Source organism: Amblyraja radiata, chromosome 5 (assembly GCF_010909765.2).
Source record: "Amblyraja radiata isolate CabotCenter1 chromosome 5, sAmbRad1.1.pri, whole genome shotgun sequence".
Taxonomy (NCBI): domain Eukaryota; kingdom Metazoa; phylum Chordata; class Chondrichthyes; order Rajiformes; family Rajidae; genus Amblyraja; species Amblyraja radiata.
In genome coordinates, this window is record NC_045960.1 from 71,174,138 (window position 1) to 71,195,894 (window position 21,757).

General features: G+C 45.7%; 1 protein-coding gene across 1 annotated transcript; it reads left to right on the forward strand.

Moving 5' to 3' along the window:
* The first annotated feature begins 1,568 nt into the window (after window positions 1-1,568).
* gdf7 (growth differentiation factor 7) lies at window positions 1,569-21,471 on the forward strand. The gene is made up of 2 exons (XM_033021525.1): window positions 1,569-2,724; window positions 18,021-21,471. The coding sequence occupies exons 1-2, from the start codon at window positions 2,400-2,402 to the stop codon at window positions 18,920-18,922; spliced, it is 1,227 nt and encodes a 408-aa protein (XP_032877416.1). The 5' UTR covers window positions 1,569-2,399; the 3' UTR covers window positions 18,923-21,471.
* The last annotated feature ends 286 nt before the right edge of the window (window positions 21,472-21,757 follow it).

Consider the following 21,757-nt stretch of genomic DNA (forward strand, 5'->3'; position numbering starts at 1 on the left):
CCCATTTACCCCCACCTTATCTTCAGCTTCCTTTGTGTTCAAGAAGTTGTTTGTTTCAGAGGTCGTCCTTAACATCCCAGGTGCCATGGTTCAACATGCAGAAACAAGGTTCTGCAAATAGTGTTTTACACAAAAGGACACAGAGCGCTGGAGTAACTCGGCGGGTTCGACAGCATCTCTGGAGAACATGGATAGGTGACGTTTTCGGTTGGGACCCTTGTTGAGGAAACATTCCGACCCGAAACGTCACCTATGCCTGACTCAGTGGGTCACCCAGTGAGCTGGCTGACCCACTGAGTTACTCCAGTGTCCATTTACGATGGTGCAACGTTTCCCTCTCCCCCTCTCCACATTCCCCCATCCGTTTAACAATGCTCGCAAGGACGCACAAAACAAGTTGTGTTCAACCTCAAATAAAGGTCGTTTTCCCATACGACATTCTATTTTCCAAACGCATTCTGCATTATAAACGTTATACTACTATACAGCACAGGAACAGACCCTTCGGCCCTTAATATCAGTGCCTAACACGACAGGCTAAAGCAATCTCCCCTCTCTGCGCTTGATCCATGACCCCCATTCCCTGCATAGCATGTGTCTATCCGAAAGCCTCTTAAACGCCACTATCGCATCTGCCTCTATCACCGTCCCAGGCACTCGCCACTCTGTGTGGGGGAAAAAACCGTGCCCCGCACATCGCTTTTAAACTTTGCCTCTCTGCCCTTAAAAATATGCTCACCAGTCTTTGACATACCATCCCCTGTGGGAAAGATTCTGACAATCTGCCCTATGCCTCTTATAATTGTGTGTACTATCAGGTCCTCCATCAGCCTCCGTATCTTCAGAGAAAACATAGTAACGATTTACCCACCTTAATCCAAAATATTCCTTATCTGATTAGAATTGATCTGAATATCTATTAGAGGTGCGAGGACCCTTTATTAACGTTGGTTACATTCTGTACAGATGTTAAAACGTGTTGCCGTTCCTTCAGCATCTCGTTCAATGATAAGGATCGGCTCCTCGCTATCACTGATCTTAATATGGGAAAACCTCCCTCTTTATGGAAAAAAGGGGCCCGGGGCATGTTGGTGAGTACAGCAACGCTAAGAACGCAAGCGTATTGGGGTGGTGGAGGGGATGGGGAGCATCGTGTTAAAGATATTAGGAATACCATTGCTCGGGGGAATTGACTTCACCGGGTGAAGCGCATTCAATCTGCGAACCACGACTTCCGAGATCACAGCCGCTCGCCCCACAGAGCCACAGGGCCACTGGCACTCACTTTTCACAAAATAAAATCCCCCAAAAAATCAGGTCAGAGAGTGATCCAAAGAAACCTTTGTAAAGTGGCATACAAACCCCCTTCCCGCACAAGCCACCTTAGCCCAGATCTGACAGATCTATAGGCGGGGGAGCATTGGTTGGCAGCCCGATCGCATTGCGCGGTTGTCCTCGTCTTTGCCTTGGCCGAATAGTATAACGCGGACCATAAACCCAGTCGTGTGGTGGTTTAAGGAGCTACCGAGCGCGTTCCGCGGCAGTCGTGCATAGTTTATCTCGTCACTCCGGCCGCCAGTTCATTGCAGGGCTGCGTAAAGGCTGGCATTTAAAACAGAGTATTGCAGAGGAGGGAGATAATACTTCGCTCTGCCACCACCACCACTCCCTCCACCACCACCACCACCGTCACCACCACCACCACCCTCTCCACCATCACCACCACCACCCCAACCCCACTCCTTGTAAATCGAAGTCATAAACCGCTTAACATCTGCGGGAATGAAAACTCCGACGAGGAAGTAGCGAGTGTTGTGGCACTTAATTGAATATCGCATCTTGAGGGTTAAAGTGTGGCGACCCCGATGCCCTGCATCATCCGAGTCTCTTGGGACGACTGCAGCACCTGCGATCAATTCGTTGCAATTGTGGCACACAGTGTGGCAGTGCGCGCCGTGTCTCGGCGGGCAAACCTCCAGCCTTTCTCCAAAACTACACACAGAAGTTCAAGGAACAAAGAAGCAAAGGGAAGATTTTATTTTTGCAACGCAGAATGGTGAATTAAATTGCACCTCTATTCGGAATAGATTTGCGGAATAACGCCGTTCCCAGTGATGTAACATCGCGGGCTTGCTGGACCTAAATTGTTTTTTAAAAAAAGTTATATTTTTCAAAAAAAAAGTTTTGCTGGGATAAAGTTTGAGCCAATCAGAAGCGCAGTGGGGGCGCTCTGCTCCGCGGATGGTTGCAGTTGCAAGGGTTTGAGCGGCGCTCTCCGTAATGTAACCAAGTCAGCCAGGCACCCGGGGGAAGGTGAGAGAGGAAAGCCATCTATCTGAACGTGTGCTCAACCACTGGCTACAACACCTCCCGATCTTGGACACATAATCCCTTCCAGAATGGATATACCGAAGGCTGCAGCGCTGGTGTGGTGCGCCCTTTGCTGCTGTTGGGATTTCCTTTGTGTCCTTGAAGCTGCCACACTGGGATCTCTACAGGATTCCCCTGCTCAGGATGCTCTGGGTCCCTCATCACCTCTGGACAGCAAGCACGATCGGACCTTCAAGCGCCAGCGTCTCCACACCGGCTCTGTGGTGCCGCACGAGTACATGGTGTCACTTTACAGGACCTTGTCGGAGTGTGAAAGGAGAGGGTTGAACAGCAGCCTGGTCCGTGCCCGACCCCGTGCCAACACTGTCACCAGCTTCGTGGACCAAGGAAATGGTGGGTAATTAATGGGACTCCCTTTAATTGTAGAAAGCTGACGGGCTTTGGCTGAGAATGCGCTTTTACAGTAGCTTGCGTCTGGTTCTGCGGCGCGAAATACAAGTGCTGATTGCTTTCATCTGCCCCATTATCCCAGTGCTAATTAATTTTCTCCAATAAGTAAGCGGAGGCGCGGGTTGTCGACATATCTGTCTAGTTAGATAGAGCTTAGAAATAGGGCAGAGGGATGCACCAACTGCTTTAACATGGTCTCAGGCAGACTGTGTGCTCGGGCCACAGCCGGGGCTTATCTTGAGGAGGAAAAGTGATCCAATATTACGATAAGAATTCTTAGAATGTACACAGCAGCAGCGTTTCAGCAATTAAACTCACAGAGCTGGCGACTGAACCAATCGTTTGACGAAATAAAGATCCGCTGAAACTCGCTGTTGGCTGCGCCTTGCAATGTAAGTTGCGGGAAACCGCAGATATTCTCGCAGCGCTTGTCTCTCGGGGATAGTTTTACGGTTGTAGGGCAGCGAGCCTCCACGAGTGTTCTCGGCAAATAGAGAGGGTGGAAATAACGACAAAGTATGGACATAGGTGAAGGAATTCACCCTGTAGCTGTTCTGAGCAGGACGTTCAATAGTTATATATTTTTAAGTGCACGAGGACCGCGCGCTTAATACGGGCTGATCTCACGTTAACGCATCAGATAAGACATTAGATTTTGCGGGATGCGAGCTGGGTTTTTCTCTACTGAATAGAGCTGTGAGCGAGAAATTGAAACCCGCCTTAAATGTCGATTATAAAGTCCCCTGAAAAAAATTACCCTTTGGGCATGTGTAGATGGTAAGGCAAATACGACACGTTTCCCTTTTAATATTCGTAATCACACCAACTCGGATCAGGTATACTCATAGTTCAAAGGTTTACATTTACCAGGTAACAAAACAAAGTGGTGAATTTGAGAAGAAAATGACTGTTTCGATGATGATACCAATAACACAGTAGCACGATACGCGATAACGTTGACAACATCATTTAAACAGATTACATGTAGCAGCCCCCTGTAACATCCCGTGAAAGTGCCCCTAGTTCCACTGATTTATATAGAATGCTGGGAATATACTCCACAGCCACCTGGGACGAAAGAAAAAGTGCTTAAACGTGTCATGTATATCGATGTGACTGGTGTGCAGAGGGTCTCAAACCCTCTTTTTCTTTTCTATCGTTGTGTTCTGTGCCTTTTGGCTTGCTGGCTAACTGTTGCCAGGAACACTGCTGGTGCATTGCCGATTTAAATGAAGTTTAACTGGGTACCATCTGGGTTTTATTATTCTCTGCTGGGGAACCATTAGAACATGCAGCAATGAAATTGACTAATTTCAGACGGAAATACTGTTTTATTGTATCCCTCTGTGGACACGCGTTTTCAGTTCTTAACGGCTAAATAATCGATCCAGAAGAACATTGAAGCAATGTTAGTGTCGAAGTGGCGGTCAAAATCACGCCCTGCGCTACAGTAACATCTGAAATCTAATCGCGGCGAACTACACAATAATACCCCCCCCCCCCCCCCCCCAACACAATGACACGAGACTAATGGGCCTCGAGGAGTTTTGATAACACACCTCCTCGAAAGAGTAGTTTGCAAACGCGGCTTTTAGTAAAGGGAGTCGAGTGGCGTTTGAAAGGCGGCCAAAATATGTATTTTTTAAAACCAGAATTGCACAGTAGTTCGGAAGCCCAGAATAACGTAGTGTTGAAAGGTTTGCTTGGGGAAATGGAGTTGGACGGTCAGAAGTTGAGATTTGATTGATTGCTGTATCCGACTGCCAGGGACGAAAGTTGTCAAAACCCTCTTTGACATTGACCCTGAGAGAAGTTAGAATCGCAATAGAATCTCAATAGTTGCCTTGCATGGAATAATTTGGTGCAGTTACCGCGCACAAACTAAAATGCTCCTAATAACTCATTGCACTAATGCCTAGAAACGCCACAATACGTGCAGATGCTAAATTAGTAAGAATAATTCCGGTTAATTTTATTATTGAACGCATACAATGTTCCAATTGATAAATGGCTTGTGCCGCAGCTTTAGCAGTGAACTATAACAGTGAAGCTGTTGAAATAGCTTGCAAGTCCAGCAAATGTGTTAACATAAAACGAAACTCTAAAACAAGTATAAATGCACATTTATTTTGGCTTGTTTGGAAGCTGTCCACTAAACGCCTATTTAGGCTTCCATTGCTATCTAAGGACATTGTCTTAATAGTAACCTTGTCACGAGGCGCACTAAACTGGAGCAGCCATGGTCAACTGCGGGCGATGATCGCCTTTGTAAATATTGATGGAACTTCGCCAGAGATCCGTAAGCCAGACGTGACACCAGCAAAACAATGTTAGCCATTTCTAACTTGTTTAAAACGTGTCAAATCAAAGCATCATCCCTTCTATCAAAGTGAGGTACTGCGTGTTGGCGAGAACCCCAGCCTGAAGTTCAATGGGAATCTCGGTAGTCAGGGGACCAGATACAGACCAGAGCACAATCAGGACTTCTGGCGCTTCTGATACGAATGCAAGCAGAGAATCCGCAACTATTCGGTCGCCCGGCTGTAAATCAAAGCTGCGGTTTTTGTATGCCTGGGCTCATACATAGGTTAACGCGTTCTAACACATAGAGGGTGTAGGGGTGTTCAAATGCTTACTGCGGTTATCTCAGAACTATCATTGCAGTTTTGTCAGCCCCAAGTCATAAAAGCATTGAACAAATAACCATTCGCTCTAGCGCTGTTCCCATGTGGTCATTCATATTACTGTATTTGCCTTTCCCATTTCACCGTGTACAGTCCCAGTTCAATCAGCTGCACGTGTTTCAATTCGTAGACTTGAACTACCTCTTTGCAAATTAGCCCCGGTGAAATTAATCCCCCCCTTGCCCAACGCTAACCTTAACACGATCGCTCGGAAAAGACCGAAGAGTCATCCAACTTAAAAGAAAGCACCCTCCACGAACACAGGGAATCTCAAAACCGTTTTCCAGTCAATAACCATTTATTTAAAAGTGACGATTTTATCGTCTATTGACCCAAGTAATATAATTGCAAAGATAAGCGCGATAAATGATAAAAAACAGACTGAAATATTCCAGGCAATGGTCCGTTTCAGATCTGTAATACAAGGAAAATGGTGGGATGATTAAACTGAGATGCTCCCCCTTGCCCAGTTCGGAAACGACCGAAGAGTCATACAATTTTAAAGCTCCACACTGGTAACAATTGGAGATAAATGATCAAAACGAAGGAGGTCAGCGTTAATAATGCATGTAACCCGCTGAAGTATTTTCTAAGTGAATATCTGGAGTTTGATCACCCCAGACACTGCTTTTGAATTATGTAATTCCAGACGAGAGGTTATCGGCAAATGCGACTTACAATAAATAACCTGTTAGCACGCACTGCGTTAACACAAAGTCGGTGTCTTCATCACAGGCTGACAAGGAGATGCCGAACCCGGACAGGTGCCTGCAAATCACAGGCCATCTACTTTACAAGTCTCCTGCAAAAATGTACTGTGTGCCCCGACAATTTGATCAGACAATTAATCGTCAGTAAACCATTTAACTTAGTTACAAAAACAAGAGGGAGATTAACCTGTTTGAACCTGCCATAAAATCATAAGATTCCTGTCATAATCCTTCGCAATTTTGGGGGAAAATACCTGTTGCACGCGGTGTACTACTAAGGGATGGACTATATGAGTGAAAAACACAATGAACTGCCATAAAAAACGTTTTCAACAAACCACAAAGTGCTGGAGGAATTCAGTAGATGGGATGGGAGAGAGATGTGGTGCTAGATCTCTATTCAGGCCTACTGGGAACATAGCTAGGGTACATACAGCGGCAGTTCTGGTTACGTTGCAGGAAAGATGTGCTTGCATTAGGAAGGCAACCAGAAATGCCGCCAGAAATTTGTAGCCGCGGGAACCATTCGATGAAACATATTTTTCTTCTTTAGAAAACATATGGTGGGGGTCGGGATGATTTATTTAAGGTGTATAAAATTATGAACGACCCAGACAAAATAAATAGGAAGAACCCCGTTTCCCTGAGCAAGGCGTGAAATACCAGGTGCGTAAAGATAAAATAAATGTCAGCAGGATTAAGAGAGAAATTAAGGGAAAGATTTTAATTCAGTGGGAGATAGGAGTCTGGAACTTACTGCCTGAAGGGTAGTCGAAAACTTTCATCACATTTAATAGACACAATATGCTGGAGTAACTCAGCGGGACAGGCAGCATTTTAGGAGAGAAGGAATGGGTAACGTTTCGGGTCGAGATCCTTCTTCCATCATATTTAATCCGCATTTGGACTAGTGCTCGAAGAACTATAACCCTCAGAGCCATAGATCTATTGCTCGAAGATGCGTTAGACTGGATCGCCTTTGTTTGAACTGATACAGACACGATGGGCCGAATAATCCCATTCCGTGTCGTAATCTCTTCCATGATTCTGTGACGCTCGCGTGTAATTTTTAAACGTAGCGTGCATTATTGTAAGCGGTTATATTCATTCACACAAAACTGAAAGCTCCCCCCCGCCCCCCCCCCCCCCCCCCCCCCCCGCAAAAAAAAACCTCTCGTGATTAATGTTAGTTGAACGCCGGTGAATAAAGTCCATATAAAGAACAATTGGTGCATTCATATTTCAATCATCCGCTGGCTGCCAGCAATAACCTGTAGGAGGCAGACTTTTGAAAAATGTACAAATAATTGCCATGTTTTATTTTCATATCAGATTACTGGTGACATCACATTATGGTTTTGATGTTCTATATAATTCCAAAACCGCAGAGGGATGGAGGGAGAAGGCGAAGTTAATGGGACTAATCGTTATGCTGGAGCTATTTTACTGATATTGCTATAAAAATCCTGTTACCTGCAGAATAGAAGATTGCTTTAATAAATTAGTTGTCAGTCTGATCCATCTTAGGCCAACAAAGATTTGCACGCTTTAAGGTTCTTAAATGGCTATAAAAATATGCAATTGAAGCCATGCGCTTTTAAGTATAAAATAGACCTTAACTAAAGTCCCAGTAAACCCCACTTCCCAGCGGCATCCTCCTGTATTACACGAATTGGGGAAATAAAACAAATATACTTCACTTTACATCCCTAGCCATGCATTACTGAGATTAATTTACGAGAGGAAAATCCCCAGGTAACACTGGCAGGGACGAAATTGCAATTAAAGAACAACCCATGACGTGATTTAAAAAAAAAAAGCTGTTAGAGGAAGTCAGCGGGTCAGGCAATATCTGCGGAAGGAAATGGCCATAGCACTCATTCTGAAGAAAGGTGCGGAACCAAAAGGTCGTCGGTCCATTTCCTTCCACCACAGATGCTGTCCGACCAGCTGAGTTCATCCAGCAGTTTGTTAGATCCCAGCATTTAAATTCTCTTCTCTATCCGTCACCTTTTCCTTTTCTCCCGAGATGCCGTCTGACCCGCTGAGTTACTCCAACTTTTTGTGTCCATATTCATTGGGTACTTGACCAGGTTATTGATCGGTACAAATGTTTTGTTTTCTCTTTCAGTATAATTTCTTTACAAATTATACAGAGAGGCTAAACACAAAAGTGGAATAAACCCATACAGCTCAAGAGCAGTCCCATTGGTGCACTATTTCCTTGAAGATTTTATTTTGTCCTTCCACACAAACCTTACTTGCCCGCTTTGGGATTGTATCCTTCTGTGGCTTGTCTATTTAAGTGCCTGTCCAAATGTCTCCTAAACGTAGCAATTGTACCTGTTTCCACCACTCTCTCTGGCATTATGTTTCAGATATCAACCACTCAGTGTAACATACATTTTCCCTTCTTATCCCCTTTAGAACTCTTTCCATTCACCTTAAATCTGTGCCCTTTTGTGTCTGATTCTCCTGCCATGGGAAAAACGATCATCGACCCCCCGTTTTGACCCCTCATAATCTTATATATTTGTTTACCACCAAGTCACAGCTCAGCCTCATGCACACCCGGGAAACCAAGCCCAACCTATCCAATCCCTTGCCGCAACTAAGGTCCTGCTATCTAGACAGCACCCTGGTGAATATCCTCTCCGGGGACAATCAGAGACTTCCTTTAATGTGGCGACCAGAACTGCACACAATGCTCCAAGTGTTTCCTGACCAGCGTTTTGTAAAGTTGCAGCATAATATTATATTCCACACCAAGACCTACGAGTACTAGCATGTCACGTGTCTTCCTCGTCACCCTTTATCCTGTATTGCTACTTTTAGGGAACTATGGACTTGGACTCCTAAATATGTACGTTCATCTAGTCTTTAGTGCTTTACCAAATATCTCTAGTTTCCCTCTGGTTTGACTCTCAGTCTGAAGAAGGGTCTCGACCCGAAACGTCATCTATTCCCCTTGTCCAGAGATGTTCCTTGACACGGTACACAAAATTGCTGGGGAAACTCAGCGGGTGCAGCAGCATCTATGGAGCGAAGGAAATAGGCGACGTTTCGGGCCGAAACCCTTCTTCAGACCCTTCACCACAGCCCCATGTTCCTTGACACGCTGAGTTACTGCAGCATTTGTGTCTATCTGCGGTGTAAACCAGCGTCTGCAGTTCCTTCGTACACAGTAGGAATCCTACCTCTGTTTGAATTCCCAAAATGAATCCCACTTGCCAGAATGAACTCCATCACTCACTCGACTTCCCTTGTGATCTGCATCGACAACGTCTCTTGTGATTAGCGCCACCAAGTTCTCTTGCGGATTCGCTTCATCCGCAAACTTTCCAATCATAAATCAGCGGACTCGGATGCCCAGGTAACTTTGTCTACTAAACCAGTAAAAAAATGTAATCCAATAGCTGTTCACCAGAAGACAAAAGGTTAACGTTTAACACACATTGAGCTGCCAAGTTTAGCAGTAACAAATGTTGCGTTCATTAAAACTAGTTCGGTCGTGATGTTCCTTTGCATTGTGAGTAATGTATCTACCCAACGCGCTCCGGGAAATCCAGTCCACGCCACGATTAAGGGGTTTCTCCAAAACCGCCACGCAAGAGCGAGCGGGTATGATGGAAATGACCGGGTTTAATCTCAAATTCAAATTTGTGAGTCAGTTGATAAATTACGTGATTCCTTGGACGTAATTTTTGCGCAGCATCCCCCAACCCAAATAGACAGTAGCAATGCAGGCTAATGTCAGGAAGAGATGTGAGCTGGCTGTTACTTTCTGATGAACGCACTACTAATAACCAACCATTCTTAGCTCATTGCCCTGGTTCACACATCGGAGACGTACTTGTGATTTAGAATGTGGTTTAGCTTTAGAATGTGCCACAAACAATGCTTTTGGAATAAACAAAATTACAAACTTTGACCCAGAAATCAAGGCAAAATCGGCATCCGGTATGCCCAAAGTCCAAAGCTGCTATACTCTCGTTTGACTTGGCACCAGGTGCGGTATAAGTGCATTAAACAGAACGTTTTAAGCGCTGGCAATCAAATAAAATGTCAACAGGTAAGGTTCCAGCCGGCCATCCAGTCTCAGTGGGGAATAATAGGACGATGAAACGGTCTCTGGCGCCCGAAACCTGTATTTCTGTAGACTCTAGCTGAACTTGTGTTTTTTGCCAGTACTCGTTGTTTTACTGCTATTTAATCCCTGTTCTAGTACAAATTCAGACTTTGAAAACGATCGAGATAATTCGCTGGAACTCCTGAGAATAGTAGACACAGACCTCTTTGTCTATGACGGTGGAGGAGCATGAAAACGGACAGTGCTTTCCATGGGGTTGTCCAATCTTCGGAGAAAACAAGTGTTTGGGGCCACCCTACTCCCCCCCCCCCCCCCCCCCCCCCCACAAAAAAAACAAAAACAAACGTGCAGCAATTCCAAGAAGTAACAGAATCCTAGAAAGTCACGGCACGGAAGGCGGCTATTCAGCCCATCGTGACCATATCGGTTTAAAAAATATTGTAATCCTCCAAATTTCTGGCTGTCGTGCACAGGTCACGGTTATTTCTAGTGCTCACTCGAAACGTGTTCAACATGATTCTATCTCTAATGTAGAACACAAAGGGCTGGAGAAACTCAGCGGGCCAGCTCTGGAGGTCCCGATCCAAAACGTCGCTATTCATGTCTTCCACAGAAGCTGCCTGACCCGCTGAGTTACTCCAGCACGTTGTTTTCTATACGAGATGACAGCGTCTGAAGATCCTCGTGTCTCTGCTTCTATCTCCAACATTCCATCTGGCAGTAAATTAAGAACCCCCGCAGCAGTGCGTGGAAAAGAAAACCCTCAGCTTCCTTTTAATCTTTCACCAGTAAACTAATTCATCTTCCAGATTTATTGACAATTTAAAAGTAAATTATTTTGAGAGCACCGCAATGCCCTTACATTCTCTATCCATAAATTCGGCCACGTAGTTAAAGTGTGTTCTGGTTTGAGAGGAACCATAGCGAGGCACAGTCGATGATACAATCGGAGTTTGTTACAGTATATCTGTACGATTCGTCTGTGTTGAATGAGACCTTGGGAGGAGAGGTTTAAAAACTCACTTAGAGGCACAGGAACAGTTGCGGTCGACTGCTGAAGAACTCCTCTGCAGAGCAGTAAAACCACGTATAATCTCATCTGTTTGCAGCTTGTAAGAACATAACAGGGAACAGATTGACACGAGCCGCAAATGAAGCAGGTTAAAGGAGGCCTTCTGCGTTTTGGAAATGCTCAGTGCATCAGGGAGGGGAATAATATCAATTGCAAAAAAAAGAAGCAAGACCTGCAGATACTGAAAATCTAAACTTCATCACAAATTGCTGCAAATACTCAGCAGACCAGGCCACATCTGTGTCAGCGTTCCGGGTGAAAGGCGCTTAGTTTTAGATTTAGAGATACAGCGTGGAATCAGGCCCTTCAGCCACCAAGTCCACGCAGCCCATCGATCACCTATTAATATTGGTTCTATGCGAACCCTACAGGTTCGGGCCAATTCGCAGAGGCTAATTGACCTACACACCCACATGTCTTTGGGATATGGGAGGAAACCTGAGTACGCTGAGGAGACCCACACGATCACAGGGAGAACATGCAAACTCCACACGAATAGCATCCGAGGTCCGAATCGTACTCGGGTCTCTGTCGCTGTGAAGCAGCAGCCACTTCCGTCAGAAATGTCTTCAATCGTTGATTTGTGCTTCTGCACTTATTTTCGGCAACCGTCTTTCTTGTCACAAAATCTCTGCATTTGCGATTGGAATAACAAAATCACACGTCGACTGGGTGGTGTCACGGACTAGGCTGCCGCAGGACAATCTCTCTGGCTCCGGAAGGTCTAAGCCAGGAAACGTTCGCATCTAAATGCACGGACCCTAGTGTCAATTCCACATGCGTCTCTCTTAAAACCTGGCGTTTATGTGCTCCGATTCCCCCCGGCCACTCGGCCCTCCACAGGTACAAGAAACAAACGTTGAAAAAGTAAATTGGATACATAGTCCTGGCAGTATTGAAATAATTCGAAAAATAATTACTAAAGGAATAATGAGTGTGATCATTTTTAACCACAACAACTGAGACGATTTAATTTCGTGCCTTTTATGTATTTAGCACTTCTTCAAACACAACAGAGCAAGTTTACGACACGGCAATATTAACGATACAAATCCAATACATAAGCATTTGTTCCCGTCTGGTTTGGAATATTTATGCACCCCTAGCTGGGTGCAGCGCCTATTTTGGACATAAATAGCACATTTTATTAAGAACATTGAAATTCTGATTAGTGGTCCTGTGACTAGCAGAGGGGTATCGATCATTTCCCCAGGTTATGAATAATAATAATACATTTTATTTATGGGCGCCTTTCAAGAGTCCCAAGGACACCTTACAAAAATTTAGCAGGTAGAGGAAAAACATGTAAGGGGAATGAAATAAATAGTAGAGACATGACTAGTACACAAAGTAAAGACAGAATATAATTCAAAACACAATATGAGGCGATTAATGCACAGATGAAAAGGGAGGGGGACGTGGGGCTTAGGATAGGCAGAGATGAAGAGATGGGTCTTGAGGCGGGACTGGAAGATGGTGAGGGACACGGAATTTGGGGAGGGAGTTCCAGAGCCTGGGAGCTGCCCTAGAGAAGGCTCTGTCCCCAAAACTGCGGAGGTTGGACTTGTGGATGGAGAGGAGACTGGCTGATGTGGATCTGAGGGACCGTGAGGGTTGGTAGGGGGAGAGGAGGTCAGTGAGATATGGGGGGGGGGGGGGGGGGGGCAAATGGTGGAGGGCTTTGTAGGTGAGGATCAGGATTTTGTAGGTGATCCGGTGGGAGATGGGAAGCCAGTGAAGTTGTTTGAGGACTGGAGTGATGTGATGCCAGGATTTGGTGTGGGTGATGAGTCGGGCGGCTGCGTTCTGGACCAGTTGGAGTCGGTTGATGTAGGTGGAGATGATGCCAAGGAGAAGTGAGTTGCAATAGTCCAGTCGGGAGGAGATGAAGGCATGGATGAGTCTTTCAGCAGCGGGAGGTGTGAGAGAGGGTCTGAGTTTGGCGATGTTGCGGAGATGAAAGAAGGAGGTTTTAATGACATGGCGGATGTGAGGCTCAAGGGAGAGGGTGGAATCAAAGATCACGCCAAGGTTTCGGGCCTTGGGAGATGGGGAGACAGTGGTGCCGTCGATGGTGAGAGTGGGGTTATTGATTTTGCTGAGTGTGGCTTTGGAGCCTATGAGGAGGAATTCTGTCTTATCGCTGTTGAATTTGAGGAAGTTATGTTGCATCCAGGTTTTTATAGCTGACAAACAGGAGTTGATATGGGAGAGGGGGGGGGGGTTGTGGGGGGATTTGGTGCCGAGGTAGATCTGGGTGTCATCGGCGTAACAGTGGAAGTCCAGGTTGAAGTGGCGGAGAGTCTGACCAAGGGGGAGGATGTAGATGATGAAGAGGAGGGGGCCGAGTACGGAGCCTTGGGGAACGCCTTGAGTGACTGTGGCTGTAGCAGAGGTGTGGTTGTGGAGAGAGATGAAGTGGGATCTGTTGGAAAGGTAGGAACGGAGCCAGCTGAGTGCAGAGCCTTCAATGCCGAGGTCTTTGAGTCTGGTGAGCAGGATGTTGTGGTTCATTGTATCGAAGGCTGCGCTCAGGTCGAGGAGGATGAGGATGTTGAGGGAACCAGTGTCAGCAGAGGTGAGGAGGTCGTTGAGAACTTTGAGGAGAGCAGTTTCTGTGCTATGGAGGGGGCGAAAGCCAGATTGGAGGGGTTCAAGTAGGTTATACGTAAGGAGGTGGGAATGAAGTTGCGACGCAACGATACGCTCCAGGGTTTTTGAAAGAAGGGGGGGGGTTTGAGATTGGGCGATAGTTAATGAGAGAGCAGGGATCAAGACCAGGTTTCTTTAAGATTGGTGTGACAGCAGCAGTTTTGAAAGCGGAGGGGACAATTCCTTGGGACAATGAGGAGTTGAAGAGATTAGTGAGGTAGGGGCAGAGAACGGGGAGGCAGGACTTCAGCAGGGGAGTGGGGAGAGGGTCGAGGGAGCAGGTAGTGGGTTTGGAAGAGCTGATGAGTTTGGAGATTTCAATAGGGGTGACCAGGTCAAACTGGGGGAGGAAGCAGTGTGGAGGAGGGGTAAGGAGGTCAGTGGAGATGTTGAAAGGAGGGGCCTTGGTAGGTGGTGGAGTAGATGCTGGGGAGTCGGGTACAGGGGATAAAGATTGATAGATGGTGCTGATTTTATGAGCGAAAAAGTGGAGGAATGAGTTGCAGAGATCCGGAGTAGAGGTAGGGAGAGTGTTTGTTCGAGGCTTGAGGAGGTTGTCCACTGTGGAGAAGAGGGTTCTGTGGTTTAGGCAGGGATCAGTGAATATGGAGGAGAGGTAGGCAGATTTTGCAGCAATGAGGGCATCTTTGTAATCAGTGAGGTGGAGTTTGTAAGCTTCAAGGTGGACTGTGAGAGATGATTTATTTGTGAGTCGTTCAAGTCGGCGACCAGTCTGTTTCAGTTTACGAAGTGCAGGTGTGTACCAGGGTGAAGATGTGTTGAAAGTTACGGTTCATGTTTTGAGGGGGCCATAGTGTTAAGGGAGGTAGTCAAGGTGGAGTTGAGATGGTTTGTGAGATCATCAGGAGAGATGGGGGCTGAGTCCAGGGAGAGAGTGGTGGAGAGGAGGTCAGAGAGATGGAGGGGATCAATGGATTTTAGATTACGGAAGGTGATTTCTCGGAGGAAGCGGGGGCGAGGTGTCGGAGAAGGGATGGTGAACCGTATAAGCTTATGATCAGAGAGGGGGAAGAGGCATGGATGGAGGTCGAGTACCGGTTGGTTTGTGGAGCAGACTAGGTCAAGGATGTGACCTTTGTCATGGGTGGGAAAGGTGACGTGCTGAGTGAGAGAGAAGTTGTCAAGTAAAAAGGCGAATTCAGATGCGAGCTTGCAGGTGGGAGAGTCCATGTGAATATTTAAGTCACCAAGTAGCAGCAGACGTGTGAAGAAACCAGCGGATCTAACGCGGGGTGAAAATATCAACCACAACTTTTGCCTCAGTTCTCCTTTGTTGGGACGGGTCAAGTATTACTCTGTATCTCTCCATTATTCCACGTTAGAAAGGGTATGAGATGTATGTGCGCGACGTGGGACAATGGAGCGAGGAAGACTCTTGTGATTTAATCGCCCCCTCCCTCCCGCCCAATATGTCCAACTCACCAGCAAGCATCGTAAAAGAATAGCAATCGCTGGCCGGGATAAGAGATCCGGCACCTACCGCAAGGAAGCAGTGAACGCCTTCTGAATAATAGAGGAAATAAGACAATGTGTGAGAAAAATAATAACACGTTAATATTGCACACATGGGAATTTTAAAGTTTTGCGGTACCATAGGCATTCCATATATTGAAACAGTTAGATAGTTTACAATTGTGAACACGTGGGGGTATGTTGGCATCTACTGCTCTTTACGGGCAAGCGCACTTTAAAAAATATACGGAGAAACAAGGAACTGCAGGTGTTGGTTTACAAAAAAAATACACAAAGTACTGGAGTAACTCGGTGGGTCAGGAAGCATCTCTGAAAACATGGATAGGTCACTTCTCAGTCTGAGGAAGGGTCTCAATCCGAAAAGTCCTCCTATTCCTTTTTCTAACGAGATGATGCCCGTTCCGCTCGGTTGCTCCAGCTGAGTATTTTGGTGGACCGAGCGCAAGTGTTCGGCGGAACGGCCGCCAAGTCTACGCTTGGTCTCGCCGATTCCACCACGGAATGTGTGCAAAATTGATAAACTTGTCTCCATTCGTCACGCTTACTTGTTGCGAGAAGATAGATGGTCATCTAGCCTCTGGTTCTGAACGTCTAATGGTTATTCAGCTGGAAGGATCCTCAGACGTTATTAGGCAGCGAGTTCCAGACCTTGGCCTGAGAAGGAATGGCAAGAACATTTTAGCGTGAATGTAATGGGGTACAGGGAATGTAATCGATGTCATTCTACTACTAACAGAAAGTTCTGGAGTAACTCAACGGGACAGGCAGCATCTTTGGATATCGTGCGTTATATGTCTATATTCGGCGTAAATCAGCATTTGCAGACATGGATCGGCGATGTTTCGGGTTGGGACCTTTCGGCAGACCGGCTGACTGACCCGCTGAGTTCCTCCAGTACTGTGTTTTACTCAAGATTTCAGCATCTGCAGTTCCTTGTGTCCGAATTTTGTTGTTGCTTATGTTCTTTTCAAGTCGAGCTTGGAGGCGCAGCCGACATAATCTAACGAGTCGCTGCGGTATCCTGTCGACCGTGCACAATAAAACGACCAGGCACAAGTGAAGGGAGATGTGAATATTGGGGTCAACATGAGGCGACTGAGGTGAAACTAATTGCTATGTCCCGGATAGTTTAAACTTTGCGAAAGTGGTGTAGGCATCAGATAACAGATGGATATGTCTTAAACCTCCCGTTTGGACCTTTGGAAATTATGGGGACGTGTTGAGTGGTCAGAAGTAATTTGATTCAAAGAGTCTCGTTTCTGCAGCTATTCGTGTGATAGGCCTGGTCAAAGATATATTTATGGTAGGGTCTAAGCAAGACAAAAGGCCAATGTGGCCGGACTTCCTCTTATTGGAGATAAACATTACCAGGAACCCGTTCAGTACTAATGGGACTTCTCACTGTCAACGAAGGCGTGAAGACAATCCAATCCGTGCCGAGGCTGTTTCAGTAACAGGCTCATACACAATAGAGACCACTGCTCCGGAATCACCGGTAAACAGCCTCGCTCCCCGTCTTGGACCATTGATGAAACAGATAAAGGTGATTGGGATGGGGTGCTCTATTGTAGTGTTCCTGCAGCAATATCCCAGCGTATTCCTCGTCTTCATCTTACGTAAGCGTGGCCTCAGTCATGAACGGTTTATGTTCGATCTCGTTTTTTCAGTTCTTCTTAGTTCTATTATCAGCCAACTGCTAGGCACATAAGGTATTCTCAATCTCGCTGCACTGTGCTCGTGTGTTCTTCATTGTGCCCACAATTTTCCTGTCCAATTAAAACAAATCTTTACATGTATTGGTTGCACACTCTGAACAACCAAGCTCTGGTTTGGCAGTTCATGACCCAGCGGTGTGAACATTGATTCATGTAATTTCAACTAACTCCTGCATTACCTCCACCCCCTCCCCCACACCATCAGTCGTTCTACCAGCTCCACTGTTCGCATCCATGTATCCCTCTCGTTAGCACATTTCCCCAGCCAAGAATGGGCCTTATGGACTCCACCCTTCCTGAGATCAACTCTTGCCAGCTCTGAGTTTTTTTCCTGGCCTTTCCTCGCCTAACGTCCCCCCTCCCCCACGCCTGACGAAGGGTTCCGACCCGAAACGTCACCTATTCCTTTTCTCCAGAGATGCTGCCTGACCCGTTGAGTTACTCCAGCGTTTTGTGTATATCTGTAGTTTGGCTTGATTGTATTTTTATATGGAGTTATCTGATTTGATTGGATAGCTCGCAATCAAAAGCTTTTCACTGTACCTCATCAAAATTTAAAAGGCGCTAGTGTGCCAGTGTGTAGCTAACCCCGAACAATAAATAACACACCATTTTATAGTTAAATGTGCACAGCCACAATGTGTGCAAGATCAGTATGTTTGCACACGTACTTTTCACTTTGGGATCATTCGCATCTTCACCATTCAATTTGCCCTCTTGTTTTTATTATTTGTTCTGTATCAGCGCGCGTTTTTATTATTCCTTGCCTCGGCTTTCTTCCATAGCTTCTGATTTTAATTTATCGTCTCCATTATTTTCCAGACGGAGTTCCCCATGAGAAGAAACAGAGATATCTGTTTGATATTTCCAAATTGCCCAATACAGAGGAGCTAGTTGGAGCCGAGTTGAGGATTTTTCGAAAGTTGCCGGGAGACCTCCACGGGATGCTGTCCCTGGGGGGCAGTATGTATCGTATTCTACTTTATTCCTGTAACCAACTGGGGGACTACCCACCGAAGCGGCTCGACTCGAGGACAGTAGACATATTGGACGTCGATTCGTCGAAATGGCAAGTGTTCGACGTGTGGGATTTAATGAAAAGCCACATCACTGCTAACCTGCTGTGTTTAGATGTGGAAATCATTTCCGATTACTCCCAGGAGGCCTTAGATCCGAGACATTTGGGATTCAATCGCTCTGATCTGCAGCCTCGGGAGAAAGCTTTGTTGGTGGCGTTCAGCAACGCGAAGAAAAGGGAAAACCTATTTCGGGAGATCAGAGAGAAAATCAGATCTCTGGGTGGGGCGGACTCACTACAAACCAGCCGTGAGCCCAGTGTCAAGCGCCGCAGAAAAAGGAGGACCGCGTTCTCCAGTAGGTCTAGCAGAGGAAGTGGGAAAAGAGCCAGGTCGAGATGCAGCAGGAAACCTCTTCATGTCAACTTCAAGGAGTTGGGATGGGACGATTGGATTATCGCGCCTTTAGACTATGAGGCCTACCATTGTGAAGGGATCTGCGACTTCCCGCTCAGATCCCACCTTGAACCCACTAACCACGCCATTATACAAACGCTGATGAACTCCATGGACCCCGAGTCCACGCCGCCCAGTTGTTGCGTCCCATCTAAACTCAGTCCCATCAGCATACTGTACATCGACTCGGGCAACAATGTAGTCTATAAACAATACGAAGACATGGTGGTGGAATCATGCGGATGCAGGTAGCGCCTTGACCCTGGTCCTCCAATCTGATTTTACATGAGGCTAAATACTGCAGCGGGGTTGATCAATGCTAATGCGCCCAATTATTGTCAAGGGCATCTCAGCGAGGGGCTGCCGTGGGGAGGATCGACTCTGGCCGCGGGGAACGGCGTCTTCCTGGCCCCGACCACTGCATCAAGCTGGCGAAAGATCCAACCATCTAAGGCTTCAAGGTTTGGGGAATTGGATAATGAGTTGTACAAAATACACCCATGTTCTTAATTTGTGGTTAAGATGGAGACCGGACCCTAATGCATCAGTCGATACCTATTTTTTCCCCCAAAAACCTCCAGCGATGGGTGCTGACAGTTTGGGAAGTTCACTTAAACGTAAAATCCGTTCCATCTGCTCTTTCTGTAGCGTGACTTAGCGCGCACATTCACTCATTTTTTTGCAACCTGATCAGCGAACTGCCCTAGCGGGGGCATCCCTGCTGCAAGGAAGGAGCGGCCGATCTGGTTTTGATCATTATTAACATGTGCTAACAAACGTGAGCCAGCTGCAAGCGGAAGGCCTAGACGGCAATCATTGAAAGGAAAAGCCAGCTCTATCCTCGGCAAGATCGCATATCTGTCTGTCGCAGATTAACCCATCAAGCACAGAGAATAGGCAGAGATGGCTACGCCTCGCCCACTCACCCCATCTCCACCCGCCTCTGCGTGGATCTAAAACATTCGACTGTTAAAGCACCACCGACATTCATAGAACAGTAATGATTCCATTAAAATCGCATCAAATCCGCGGTCTAATTTGAAAGAAAAAATACACTGTTACAATCCTAAATCAGTTTACACATGATGTCTCATTGGAACATTCAGTATCAACATAATCGGCAGTGGTACAAATATGAAAATATTACAAAGGCCAATCGTGTTTCCACGTTTATATTTGCCATTTGAAAAAAATATACTAATATTTTACTTTCCTCGCGTAATATTCCAAGTTATTGTTTAAGGCATACGAAGTGAACGTAAACCTGTCCATTTAGGGGACGAGAATGTTTTTAAAAGGTTAGACTTTCCAGGGTCGCTGGGAGCATTTTTGTAGAGGGTTTACTGAGTGCCATTGATGGTAATGGTAGGTATATCTGAAAGCACCAGTTGTGGTTTCATATCTACAGCAATCTTGGATTAGTGCAGGGTTTCATTTGCTTTCCTATCTTTATAGCAAGTACGTTTTTACGTACGTTTTTCTGTTAATACGTTCAATATGTTTCCCTCGTCAGCCCCCGTCAGTGGATATAGATTCTCCCTACAACAACAAAAAAAAAAAGTTTTACATTTCCTCTTAACTTTTCCCCCCTGTACAAGACAAGTCATCATTTCTACAGTTTCTAGCCACTTCTTCTCTCAAATCAAGCAAATGACCGTTCGCTCTTTCCAAGCCTTGATACTTCCATGTGACGGACAAAATTGAACATATCTCCACAGTTACACATTATTCAGCGATCCATAAATATTTACCTCAATTATCTTCTTAAAAAATATTCTACCCATTTATTTATAAAGTGAAGGTTGATGTGCGAATTTAAAAATCCTAAAAAAGATTTGAAGTTACTAAATGATGCCATGTGGTCTGTCTGATTTTGACCACCATCACAAGCAAACATGCAGAATGTTGATTTGCTTCTTGCCTATTAGTCTCTCAATGGCGTGTTCCAAGACATTAATTACCTCCCGGTACAACTCATACCATGCAGCTACAAATAACAATGGGACAAATGACCCGTAATCCTTTCAAGACAGGGAGCTCAAAGGAGGAACATTGGCTGGTACTGAGAAATGAGCAGCTTCAGAATGAGTATAGATACTCCCTGGACCGATGAGTTACTCTAGCACTTTGTGCTAGATTCCAGCATCTACAGTTCATTGTCTCTTAAGAATGTGACAGTTGCAAATTGGAGCATCAAAATGAATTTTACCTTAAATATTGTTTAGGTTCCTTAGGAGGCGCCGGAATAATATAGCTGTCGTTCTTTAATGAATTATCTTTCATAAAGTCCTGCTCTCGATATCTGTTGTCCGCCCACGGTTCCTGAATGCAGTAACTGTCAATTGCAGTCTATTGGTTGTGCATTCCCCCCCTAGATTATTGACAATGAGGTATCGAATGTGCGATACGTTAGCTTAGAGAAATCTTGTTGTGAAAAGCAAGGGGACTAGAAAAAAAACCTACCCTAAAACGATCCCTGCATTAAAAATGTCATCGACTATGAAATCTGTATACAGTCGTGTCCTGCTATCATGTCCCCCACTTCTTTAGTGTGTATAATGACTATTATTAGTTATGATATTCAATTTCTAAAACGGATATATTATCCGTGTTATCCAGAGTTCGCAGCAGAACACGGTTGTTGGTTGTACTTACAATGGGACCGTCTACTCGAGCCAATCGACACAAAGCTGGAATCTGGGCCCGCGCAGAATTCGTGTGAATGGAAATTTAGGAAACTGAAAAAACATGCGAGTGAAAAGTCCCTAGCCCTGTTCTCTATAGTCCCCCACTTCCATAATTAAAACAAATCATACCCATTCCTTTACATGTCTTCATATCGCACTCAATAAAGGCGATGTGCGCAAAATTTGCTAAAATCACACGTTGCAATAGACAATAGGTGCAGGAGTAGGCCATTCGGTCCTTCGAACCAGCATCGCCATTCACTGTGACCGTGGCTGATCATCCCCAATCAGTACCCCGTTCCTGCCTTCTCCCCCTATCCCCTGACTCCACTATCTTTAAGAGCTCTATCTAACTCTCTCTTGAAAGCATCCAGAGGCAGAGAATTGGCTAGTACTCAGG

Excerpts from the sequence above, each read along its gene's own strand:
- gdf7 (XM_033021525.1), top strand. The coding sequence starts at position 2,400 with ATGGATATACCGAAGGCTGCAGCGCTGGTGTGGTGCGCCCTTTGCTGC. Across the intron at positions 2,725-18,020 it reads CTTCGTGGACCAAGGAAATG|ACGGAGTTCCCCATGAGAAG; the intron begins GTGGGTAATTAA and ends ATTATTTTCCAG.